General features: G+C 44.6%; 1 protein-coding gene across 3 annotated transcripts in view; it reads left to right on the top strand.

Annotated features, from left to right (window-relative positions):
- Positions 1-12,767, top strand: part of Duox (dual oxidase) — a 448,965-nt gene that overhangs the window by 279,600 nt on the left and 156,598 nt on the right. For all 3 annotated transcript variants that reach the window (XM_065437132.1, XM_065437133.1, XM_065437135.1), the window contains 2 exons: positions 2,245-2,467; positions 10,498-10,770. In XM_065437132.1, coding sequence (XP_065293204.1) covers positions 2,245-2,467; positions 10,498-10,770 — 496 coding nt within the window. The remainder of the gene's footprint in view (positions 1-2,244; positions 2,468-10,497; positions 10,771-12,767) is intronic.

Consider the following 12,767-nt stretch of genomic DNA (forward strand, 5'->3'; position numbering starts at 1 on the left):
TTGCGCCACTGTTTATATGTTCGGGCATGTGATGCCGTTGTGATCATTGCATCATCGTCACAGCAGCTCTCTCATCCGACTGTTGCCATGCCGTTGTCGCCATGCCATTGTCGTCATGCCATTCGCTGTCATGTCGCTGTCGTCACGCTGTTGTTTCCAGGGTCATTACTTCAGCAATGTCAACCCATTATCGTCGTGCCATCGTAGCCAAACCGCCTTCATCGTTCCTTCAGCGTCATTGTTTCTTTGTCACTGCCTTGTGGTCAGCCTATCGCCATTCAATTGCGATTAGGGCGCCCTTGCCATGTCGCTATTATGCCTCCATTGTGAGACCGTCTTCGTGACACTCTCGCCATCGTGCCTTCATTATCACTCCAGCTGCGTGATCCGACTCTCGTCAAGCCATCGTCGTCATGCCACTGTCATCGTGCACGCTTCGCCGTGCCCTCCTTCCGTCGTCTCGCCACCTTCATCGTGCGTTCGTCGTCACAGCGCTGTCGTCGTGCAATCGTCGTCGAACAGTCGTTGCACGATCGCCATCTCGTCAGTGTCCCCGTCGTCGCCATGCCGTCATCGTAACACCATCTTCGTCCGTCCATCGACATGTTTGCCATTCTATCGTAGTCAAGCTGTCCTCATTCTGTCGTCATTATGCCTTCACACAAACGCTACCATGCATCCGCTGTCGTACCATCGTCATCATGCCGTCTTGGCTGCGCCAGTGTTCTCGCTTCTTCATCGGGCCGTCGTCATCGTCACGCTATCTTCCTCATATCGCCGTAATAATTCAGAAATCAACCTCTCATCGTCGTCATGCCGTCGTCGTTGTACGCCTATATCGTTCCATCGATATGATTATTTCTTCCTCATTCGAAATCAAAATAAAATCATGTGTGGTCCCGTATTTTTTGCAATATGTGAGATATTATGCAAATATGGTATCGCTTGTAGCTTCTCTCTTTCTGTTTTCATAGTCGGCTTAATACGCTATTTCAGCAGCTTTAAAAGCCTTTCACATAAATTTCAATATACATTACGGGAATTATTTGTGGATTCAAAATATTGACCTGCTAACGAAAGCTCTCTAATTTAAGGTGCTCTTAAGATTTCTTTGAGGCATCCAGATAATTTTTGGCGACGCCTATTTTCCCTAGTTTAGAGTGAAGAGAAAAAGAAACCGAGAGGGAAAGGTAGGGAAGTTAATCAAGGATGTGCCCGGTTGGCTGCCCTACACTTGGGGAGGGGAAAAGGGAAGAACAGATCAGGAGAGAAAATAAAAATAATGGTCAGTGATTCACAGGAAGTCGTTGAGCAATCTCCCTTGCCACAAGCGTTCATATAGTCCAGTGTTCTTCAAGAAACGCAGATGGCCTTTTGTGGCTGTCACAAAAGTTTAGAGTGGACTCTTGTAGAAAGCAAAGTGCTCTTTCCTGATCTAGCCTTGTAAAGTCGACAAATGTGCTTTTCACCGAAAGCAAGATTTATATCAAGGAATTGAATGCGTCCATTAAGTTGCATTGCCGAATTTCAACCTACGCAATACTTCATTAAGACATTAAGGATATGTTCTACTACACTAGCAATATTTTTCACGCAATTCGGTGATGATTATCAATTACTCGTCTATCAACATGAACGCGCATGAACCTGTGTCGGACTGGCAGATGCCCAGTGGCCCATAATTGGTCAAACGCGGTAAACACGAATACAGAAGGTTCTTAAAGGCAGGCGCTATTTTATTAGGAGGCATCTGCGCTAACCACACATGATTACGAGGCAACACGCGAACCCTCATGAGCAACCTTAACCTAGCAGGGCTCCCTGGGGAGTTATCAAGCAGTATCATTGGCCTTAACGAGATTAGAACTGGTGAAGCGTATACTTTGCTGACCATTGGCTATCATATGCAACGCAGATATTCGTGATAACACTAAATAAGGGATAGGATTTGTAATTTGCATGGTCATGACGGGCAACAATGATCAATTCTACAACATTGTTCAAAAGGTAGAAAAAGCATCAATTTAGACGTAAATAGCAGACATAAATTGAAAGTGGTACAATCATGTGCTTGAACATCCAGCCTTGATGAGAAAAAAAGGTAAGATTTCTCTCATGATGCCCACAGTGTGTTCACTATATTTTTACAATGCAATACTTTTTTTCTTAGTAAAACAAATAATGTGCGCGTCGTATTTGCGAAAGTTATGCAGTGTTTACATTTCAGTGCGACTCTTAATGCAGACGTTCGGGTTAAAGCCGGGTGAGAAGAGGAAGCTCGAGGAAGTTGGCAACGACGTCATAATGGTCATGCGAACGTCGCTGTCGAAACAAGAGTTCGCCGAAGCTCTTGGTATGAAGCCAGACTCTCTGTTTGTAAAGCAAATGTTCAACTGCGTCGACAAAGACAAAGACGGTCGGATAAGCTTCCAAGAGTTCCTGGACACGGTGGTGCTCTTTACAAGAGGTAAACCTAACTTGTTCATAATTTCGCGGATACTGTTGCGTGTCTGATGCAGATGTGTGTCAGGAGCTGTTTTTTTAGTTACTATGGTAGCGTAGGGGCTCTAGTTCGGTATTTAGGCCTCATCAGTTGTCAACCAAGTATTTAATGTTTAATCAAACGGAACTGATAATCACAAAGGAACACGGCTGCTTCTAGTACGGCGTGGGGCGTTGTTACATCGGGCAATCCGCTCTAATTGCGCTCACCAGATCGCCAAAAACTCAACAGCCTACGCAACGACTACAATAGGACCCTTCGCAGAGGTGTGCCGCTGATCAAAAATTGATGGGTGTGTACCTGCGCTAAGCACTTACTGATGGTTTAGCTTTCTCTTAGCCTGTGCGAATTCGCACTGTTGGCACCATCTGCAGGCGCAGGTCTTCAAGGGGCCGTGAACCACTTTTTATGGAAGTGGAGACAGGAAGTTGAAGTTAAAATGAGCTAATTCAGAAATACTTTGCCGCATAAAGGACTTCAATGCGTTCAGCAAAAGCGGAGTTATTGGCAATCAAACACGCCCTTCGCGGTGCTTCCGCTCCTTCTTCAATGTCTTGCACTGCGAAGGCTACGGTTGAGCGCAGTTCCGTGGCGCGCAATTCAAATTTCAATTTGGATGTAAACGTAGGCGGCACCGCTTCCGATTGCTACGACTTTAGCCAAACATCAGCCAAACGCGGTTGTCCTCCGCGAGCCGCGGTACGCTTGGCCAGTAGACTTGTCGCGGCATCCCTGGGCGCCCGCGGTACATAGCACACCACAACTTCAAGACGCTTTCGTTTCCTCATGGGAAACCAACGAGGCCCAGAGGGCGCTCATGAAACACGGTCCTGACCACAGTAACTGAGGAAGCGCCGCAACTTTGCCCCCAAGGAACGCGGGGTGGCAAAGAGAGTGTTGTTTCAATGCTTCACTAAACGGAAACATTAACGAGGTTGGCCTATTTTACTTGTTTTACCTGCTTTGCTTTTTATTGCTTTACTAAGAGGTTGGCCAGTACTCGAGCGCCGCTTTCGAGCGCCCGTTCCTGCGGTGGGCGTTGGCTTCACTTGGTGTCGTCGGCGTAACCAATCAGATGATCCTCTCAGAAAATAAAAAGAACGCGGAGCGCATCGGAAGATGAAAAAGCCACATATCGAAGACAGCAGAAGGAGGAGAGTAGAGGAGCAGAGCAATCATAAGGCCTGAAGCGGAGGAGGAGGGCATGGCGAAAGCGTAAGGAAGAAAGCAGAGTGGCTCGCGAGTGGCGCCATAGTCTCTGTAACCCGTTATATGCGCGACGCGAATCGTGTAGTAGTTTCTAGAAACCATGGGGGCACCAGCGTTCATACTGGAACCTTCGACGAGTCATGTATTAAAACCGACGTCTAAGGGGTAGAGTACAATAAAAGATTATAACATAAAATAATTAGAGCACTTAAGGGAATACAGTGCGAAAAATTCAGTGTAAGAAAGGCGCTGACATACAATAATGTTGTGTTACAATTGTACAATGGATAAACCGAATGCTTTTGAACGCCACTGGTCACTGTACAATAAACTTTCACAGAGCAAAATACAATCAATATAATTCAATATAATTAATAGAATGATATGGGCCCCTTCTCTCGACATTGGCTGGAAACCGCTGGGCCATTTTGGCGGTTGACCACCTAACGCGATACGCCGAAACTGTCGCCCTCTCGGCAGCTACAGCGCGCGATGTTGCCTCTCTTCCTGCTTCATCTATTCATCCTGCGTCATGGACCACCTGAGTACCTGCACAGTGATCGCGGACGTGTCTTCCTATCCGAAGTAGTTAAAGCCATTCATAAAAAGTACCACGTTGTTTATCGCACAACTATGACATACCATCCTGAAACCAATGGCCTTAAAGAGACACTAAAGCGAAACAAGAAATCAGTTTAGAGTAATGAAGCATTGTTTGAGAACCCTGCAGGCAGTCATTAAAATATCAGTTTGATAATTTGATGAGAAAATGAAGGTCCAAGTATCAGTATTTGAATTTGGCGCCGAAACCCCAGCGCCGGTACGTGAGCGTGACGTCAGAGATTCCAAAGTATATTTTCGCATTTTGGCCGCGTTGGCTCAATAAACGTTCCCGAAACTTGCCATGGTTAATATTTGGTTCCTTTAGAACACAATTTAGTCAATGTGTACCGTCATATATAATTAGTAGGCCCTAGAAGATGCCATCAAAATCCAAGACGTCACAGCCCCCAGGTGCGGGAACTTAAGTAGGCGTCGCCACCCGTATTTTGTTCTTGCTCTTTTGCTGGCTTACCAAATGTCTTATCGTTGTAAGAGTGGTGTTTTTGGCGTTGTAGAACTGTAATCTGCTGATGCACAAGAAAGCATTTTTCACTTTAGTGTCCCTTTAAGCATGCTTCATGCGTACTCTCGGCAACATGCTTGCGATGTACGTCACCTCCGACCACACAGGGGCGTCATTCTGCCCTTCGTAACCCGTGCGTACAACACCGCTACTCTGAGCACCACAGGCTTTTCACCCTTTTGCTTGCTGTACCGTAGGCACCCGTCGCACACCATCGACAGAATTTTGTCACACCGGCAGGATGCATCTGAATGTGCGCGTATTTCTGCCTCGGCGAGACATGCTGAAGAGTGCCGCGATCTCGCACGGGTCTTTACCTCCAATGGCTGCTGACGAACACTCGAGGTGACACCACATCTGCGCCCACCTTGCTTCCCGAAACGCTTGGGCGGCTTTCCGTTCCTTCCGCTCCACCTGGGCTCTCTCGAAAACTACTGCCCGAGTATGAAGGGCCATACCATATCGTCAACTGCGAATCCCTCATTAACTACGGGATCGAACCCATTGAACCGTGTTCGGATATGCGCCGTCGTGGACGAAACATGGTCAACGTCGACTCGACAAAGCCATACTATGATCCACTCATATTGAGAAGCTGTTAAGTCGCTGAACGGCTTCCTTTTCGTTCCCGGGGGTAATTGTCGGTAAAAAGAGGAACACTATTGTGGGTTGTCCTCTCCAGTGCTTTCTAATGGGCCAAGCTCTCCAGCGCTGTCAGACGAGAGTCCTAAAGTAATAATACTGACAAAGGGATCCTCGGTTAGAAATTGCAACACAATTGTATGATTAATGTCAGCATAGCAGTGGACGACGTAATAATATATTCGGTAGAAGAAGAGCAAATGTTAATGAAAATCTCAACAAAGAATGCTCCAACGCCATTTAGTGTAACAGAAATAAGAATGGAAGCGTAAAAAAAATTATAAAATTTTTAGCTGTAGAAGAGCACACAAGAGTGAACAAAGAAACAGAAATGAGGTTCACTGTGCACACATGAAAGAGAGAAACTGTTAGGGATGGTGTTAGAAGGAAGAAATAATAATAGTGCGTACCTGAAAATACAAATGTTTATTAGGCCAAGTTATCAGAGGCTAGCAGAATACCTTTTAGTGAAGCTAAAAGTTTACCAGAAAAACGATTCCAGTGTTTAATGATAGCCAGGGTAGATTTTTTTTACCACTGTTAGGGGGAACACATGGTAAAAAAAAATTATAATTAGAAAGCTACTATGTGGGGTTGGTATTTCTAAGGGAGTCTTTGAATGTAATGAAAGGACAGTTGGGAATCAAACAATTATAACACATTATTGCTAAATTGTATTAAATAACTTTTTTACATACAAAATTTTGGAGTGCTCAAGTAGGCCGAAAGCATTGGCACGGAGTGTACTGTGAATGATGACACGTATTGCTTGATTTCGTATATGCTGGACTGAAGACAAATAACAAATATGTATTACTCCAAGCGTATAATCATTACTTAAGAGGAAGCTTCAGCAGCTCCGGCGCTCCTACGTAATTGCATGCAAAAGGGCAACTCGTTTTCCTCGGTAACCATTGCACTAAATTTCACGAGGTGTGTTGCATTAAAATAAAAAGCCTATAATGTAGCGACTGTCATTTCAAATTCTTTATTTACGTCGCCCTTTTTATTAAAAGTTGGCACAAAATAGCAAAGTCTCAGAAAACGAAATTGACAAGTTTAAAACTCTAACTTAGCAATGAAAAATGACATCAAAATTATGTGAGTTAGATCTAATAGTACATGTAAGCGGACGAAATTGCTATGTTACACATAAATCTAAAAAAAGTTTAGTTATATGGAAATACAGCTTTTGTAAAACCCTTGTACATAACTTAAAAAACTCAAGCAAGATAAGATGACATGTCAAATTTTTCCGCTTTCAATAATCTGGTGGGTGTCTTTTACAGAACCGCGATATCTGTTCTCGATGCACAGTTAATAATTTGTAAACTTCGTGCTTCTAAACAGTTCTAAATTTCGAATATTTAAAAAGCTTTTTAACAAAATTCAGGCCCTAAATCGACATTGCACTTCCAACAGTCACTATAATTTAACTTTTTCTCTCAAATGCAGTACATTTCATTAAAATTAGTCGAAGGGTTATCTCCGAAAAACGTTTTTGCGCTTTACATGTATTTGAATAGGCCACGTTGGAATTGGGGCCTAGCTAAAGCTTCCTCCAAACGTGTGAATTTAAGAATGCAAAGTAGAGCGAAAACAAAGCACAAGGTGAAACGTGGTGGCATGCCCTGATGAGCGCCCGAATGCCAAAAGTGCATTTCAGCTTAACATGGTTATGTGCAGGCGAACCTGCAAATAGCTTTCCAGGATAACACCTAGAAATGAAACGTAATCTGTAATGGTAATAGAACGATGCCTTAAGTTTAACGAAGCAGGATTAATTAGCGACTTGTAGTGGGAATGGAAATCTGAAAACATCAATTTACATGGAATAATCATTAGATCGTTGTCGTTGCACCCTTTCATCAGGTAGTCAATAGTTCTATTTATTTTATTTGTGCATAACAGACACCCTTATCTACTATAATTGTATCGTCATTGTACAGAACTTAGTAACCTTGGTCGGTGAGGTCTGTGAGTTACTCACGCTACGCCAGCGTTTCTTCAATGAAAAGTTTTTTAGGTCTACCGACACTTCGGTCACGCCGCAAGTGCTTCTGGTTAAATCTCTATGACAATATTGTTTACACCAATCCAATGCAGAAAAAACGATGTTTTCCTCGCCCCAGATTACTTGTCCTGACGGATCGATCACAAACACGAGGTTAAAATTCCGTTATGCCACAGTAACACTAGCCATGCCTCTTTTTTTCCGCAAACAAGCAGTGACTGGAACCACCTTCCCGCCTTCGTCGCTGCAATCGAACGCCCTGCCGCCTTCAAAGCTGCGAATAACAATTTGTTCTTAGAACACTCCTCTCTGTAATACCCTCGGATCCTGAGGGTATAAAAATAAATAAATAAATGTCAGGCATATCATTAATTTAAGCAGAATAAAGCAAACGCCCCAATATTGAGACATGTGGTACCCATGGTCAAGATTTTTATAACGGGAAAATGTGTTGCTCAATAAATTCCCTCTTAGACAAATACCTTTTTTTAAAATGCTATAGCAGGGCCAGGTATTCCATGTGATTCAAGTTTACGAAATAAAATCGTGTGAATAATAGTATCAAAGGCTTTGTAAGGTCTAAGTAAACATTGCCGACGAATTCATTATTGCCAAGACTACTTTTAATAAATTCAGCGAGACACAGTAGAGGTAAGTTAGCGCTTCCATACCGTAGCTGAGCTGGCAGGATTTAACTGTATGGAATTATTCCAAGCACTTGCTTAAACTGATAAAAATAATGTTTGAATTAATTTACTTCGGGAGGAAAGAATCGAAATTGTATGGTAATGCTACGCTTATTATTTATCACCTTTTTTCAAAGAAAGATTGGCTATTCTTAGCACGTTTTAGCCAAGGCGGAAATTACCCGGATTGAGAGATCCGACTCAACGCACTGCTCACGGACTGGCAAACGGAATCGGCGACTAGCTCGCGCACTGAAGTGCCATGTAACCCTGGACTTGCGCTACGAAGATTACGCGTAGTAGAAAGCACTCCATGCGTCGTGAGAGGAAGAAGGTAAAATGTGAACAGACCAGATAGCCTGAGATACTGCCTGGGCTGAAGCTGTCATCTTCGGGCCCGTACTTAGCAGCACAAACCCAGCGAGCGAAGTTACCTACTAGACGAGACAGCAGCGATTTGTCTATACGGGCAACATACTCGGGCCAAGAATTGTCCACTCGACAAGACAGACTATATATCGGTCGAGGAAAGGGAAAGAATGCTGCACACCTGGAAAGAGGCATAGGAAGCTTCGCTTTAAAGCAATAGGTAATTTAGGTGACAGGAGTGGATAAGAGCAACATTGCGTGCAAGGAACTCTTGTGCTATGAAAATGAATGTATGTGGCTTTCATGCATGCATTTCCATTGGACGCTATTGCCCGCCGCCTGAAGCATGTCTCCGGTTACAGCGTCATGAAAGATTGAACCTAGCGCGATTCTACGGAGGCAGTTAAAGCGCTTGGGAATCGAGTAACAGCAGATTCTTCGAGAGCAAGCAGTTCTAAAGCCAGAACGCCGCTGTCTTGATGCACGCTATTTTCCCGCGCTCGGAATGTTCGAGGTCAGATGACGCGGGATATTGGGAGGAGTGGCACAGTTAAATGTTAAATGGAGAGCTACCATGCAATGTTCGCTAAGAAGCTTGGAGGCTTAACATCATGATCCCTCTTAATGTTTCTACGCTATAGTTTATACTGGCCATACAAATACTAAATTTCTAAAATTTGAATTTTGAAATTCTGAGAACTCTAAAATTTCAAAATAACGCGAAATGCGAAGGTTGTGGGTTCGGTTCCCACCTGCGGCAAGTTGTTTTTTTATCCACTTTAATTTCCATTATTTATAGTTTATTTCATTTATTAGGCACAAGTAATTTCTCCTATGTTGTCCTTGGTGTCAGTGTTTGTTGACTTCTCATGACATGACAAATAAAAATCGGGCCTCTCGGTGAACTCCCTTTCTTCTCGTTCACTGCACTATACTTGAAAGATAAAGGGAACCGATAGGTCCGATTTTTGTTAGGTAACCTCACAAGCATTTGAAGCGAATAGATAATGAAGTCCAGAAAACATTGTCGCAAATACTACTTTTCTTTATTTGAAATTTGGAAATGATATGGTGAAGGTAATCAAAATGGACAAAACCATGTCGCTCGCAAGATCTGCACTTGCGCTTTCATTCTGCTGGAAGCGTTGCAGTCATACATGTTCTAACGGTGTATGCTGTCGGCAGTGCGTGCACATCACTCTCTCGCATCCAACATTTTGCAAGGATTAAAGTGTTGTTTAAGCGCTGCATAACCTCTACGTTTGCAGCAAGGAGTGGTTTTCGCAACACTCGTTGTTCTGCACAAGTTCCCTTCGCGACATGCGGGCTCCTCCTCTTCTGGCTGCCCAGCAATCCCGGCACGCCGGTGCCTGTTATATTGGTTGATGTGAGTGGAAAAAAAAAAACAAGGAAGGGATGTTAATCTGAAAAGCATGTAGTTGGCTGCCGTACATTTGGGAAAGAGAGTCAGGGAAAAGCAGGAAATATGGTGAGCTTCTTGCAGACGTTGCCTTACGCCTTCCAGTTTCTGGCTGCACTGAAATGAAAGAATTTACATTCCTCGGGACCTAAACAATAAAATGTCGCTGCAGAGAGAGAAATTGTTGTACGTGTATATGCGGCAGAATGACCGTTCACGTTGCAGGATTTCACGCACGGGGGTGAAGGGGTCACCTGGAGGAGAGAATTTAAGCATATTTTGTCATTGCACGTAAGCTGCTTGATCTTGTTTTACTCACGTGCCCATGTCATTGCGATAAAATGGTAGTGGCATTGAAATCAAACATAATAATCTGAATCTCATGCAAATTTACCGTTAAGAAATCATCGGTTTGGAAATGACTTTATAACGTCACAACAGCGCCGTGTTCCTTCCGTCTCGTATCGCAGTGTTGAAAATTTGAGAGAATGATTAATTGAAGAGAAAGTGATATTTATGCGCTTGCAGGTAAGAGCGACGACAAACTCCGCATCATCTTTGACATGTGCGACAACAGCGGCGACGGAATGATCCAAAAGCAGGAGCTGACGCGCATGCTGCGCTCTCTGGTGGACATCGCCAAGACTAATTCGCTCAGCGAGTACGAGACGAGGGACATCATCAGGGGCATGTACGCCTCCGCGGGTCTGGACAACTGCGACTCGCTCAGCTATGAGGACTTCAAGAAGATGATGAAGGAACATCGTGGCGACGTCATCGCCATCGGCTTAGATTGCAAAGGTTAGTCTCGCACCTGCTTGGTAAACCGCTGTCATCGTGCTGCTGCTGTTACGGCTGCCCAAGTGTTACGAGTGAGAATGCCGGCACGCTAAGCGGTGCATATCGCAGGGCATTGTGTTGGCCAACACAACTCTACCGTTGCCCACTACCGTTGAAACTCTAGCGTTGCCCACTTTCTCAGAATTCCTGAGCAGATTTGTCTACGCATGAGAATTGGTCCTCTCCATAATTACGGTCTTCATAGTTAATGAAATAGACTAGGGCTGTACAAATTTTGTATAACATAACGATGAACAATCTTCAAAAAGAACAGCGGTACCATCCGTGGAGCCTCAAATAGTGAAGACTTCGTATGGGCTCACTTTTATGCCTTCGGCTTTAGTCCGCTTTTCCTGTTTTTAATAACATTTTTCCGTTCAACAACAGCGTTCATCACAACCTACTGTGCACTTAATACTAGGTATTCAATCAAGGGCTGGAGCTCGGAATCTTGGCGTTGCTGTTGAGCAAGGTTAAAGACGGAAGAGTACAAAGAGACCCAGAATTGTCGTCAGTATCTAGTGGTGTGGGTTCGACGGGGGCGCGGAGAGACAGTAGGCGTCAGTGTGTTTCTGGCCAGACTTATAGACGATGGTGACATCAAATTCCTGCAACCGAAGGCTCCATCTTGCGAGACGGCCTGAAGTATCGTTGAGATTCGCCAGCCAGCAGAAAGAGTGGTGGTCGCTGACGACACGAAAGGGGCTTCCGTACAGGTATGGACGGAACTTCTGGATAGCCCATATGACTGCCAGATATTCTTTTTCAGTTGCTGAGTAGTTTTTTTCAGCAGCAGAAAAGGTTCGGTTGGCATGCGCAATAACGCGCCCAACACGAGCTTGAAACTGTATGAGTGTCGCTCCGAGACCAACGTTACTAGCATCAGTATGCACTTCTGTGTCAGCCTCGGTGTCAAAGTGACCAGGGATCGGTGGTGTCTGTAGACGTCGCTGAAGGTCGTGGAAGGCGTCGGATTGTGCCGGGCCCCAAACAAGTGTGACGTCATTCTTGATGAGTCGTTGCAAAGGTTCGGAAATTTCAGAAAAATTGGGTACAAAACGGCGGTAATACGCACAAAGCCCTAAAAATCGGCGGACATAGTGTTTTGTCTTCGGTATCGGGAACAGAGCAACTGCCATGGCTTTGTCGGGGTCAGGGCGCAAACCGGTGCTGCTGACAATATGACCTAGAAATTTGAGGTCCTCGTAGCCAAAGTGACATTTTTCGGGGTTCAGGGAGAGGCCGGCGGCGCGGATAGCTTGAAGAGCCGCCTCAAGCCGCTGGATGTGTTGTTCAAACGTGGTGGAAAAAACAACTACATCGTCTAAGTAGACTAAACACGAGTTCCACTTGAGGTCAGATAAAACTGTGTCCATCATGCGTTGAAATGTGGCCGGAGCGGAATACAATCCAAAAGGGAGGACCTTAAATTGATAGAGACCGTCGGGTGTTATAAACGCCGTTTTTTGTGGTTCCGTTCGTAAACTTGAACTTGCCAGTACCCACTACGCAGATCCATTGAAGAAAAGTAACGGGCATGTCGCAGGTGATCCAAGGAGTCGTCAATTCGAGGAAGTGGGTAAACGTCTTTTTTCGTGATCTTGTTCAGCTTGCGATAGTCGACACGGAATCGTAGTGAACCGTCTTTCTTTTTAACTAATACAACAGGTGAAGCCCAAGGGGTGGTCGTTGGTTGAATGACATCATCGTCGAGTATTTGTTTAACTTGATGACGAATAGCATCCTGTTCACTCTGCGACACGCAATAAGCCTGTTGGCGAACAGGTTGGACGGTCGGTTCAGTGATGATTCTGTGTTTGATTAAAGGAGTCTGTTTGACCTTCGACGTGGTGGCGAAACAGACACTAAATGAAGATAGCAGAGTTAGGAGCCTCTCCTTCTCGTTTTGGTCTAGCTGTGGGTTCACGTTGATGCGACTGGTCAAGTCGACATCGCTG

Source organism: Dermacentor albipictus, chromosome 1, assembly GCF_038994185.2.
Source record: "Dermacentor albipictus isolate Rhodes 1998 colony chromosome 1, USDA_Dalb.pri_finalv2, whole genome shotgun sequence".
Classification (NCBI taxonomy): domain Eukaryota; kingdom Metazoa; phylum Arthropoda; class Arachnida; order Ixodida; family Ixodidae; genus Dermacentor; species Dermacentor albipictus.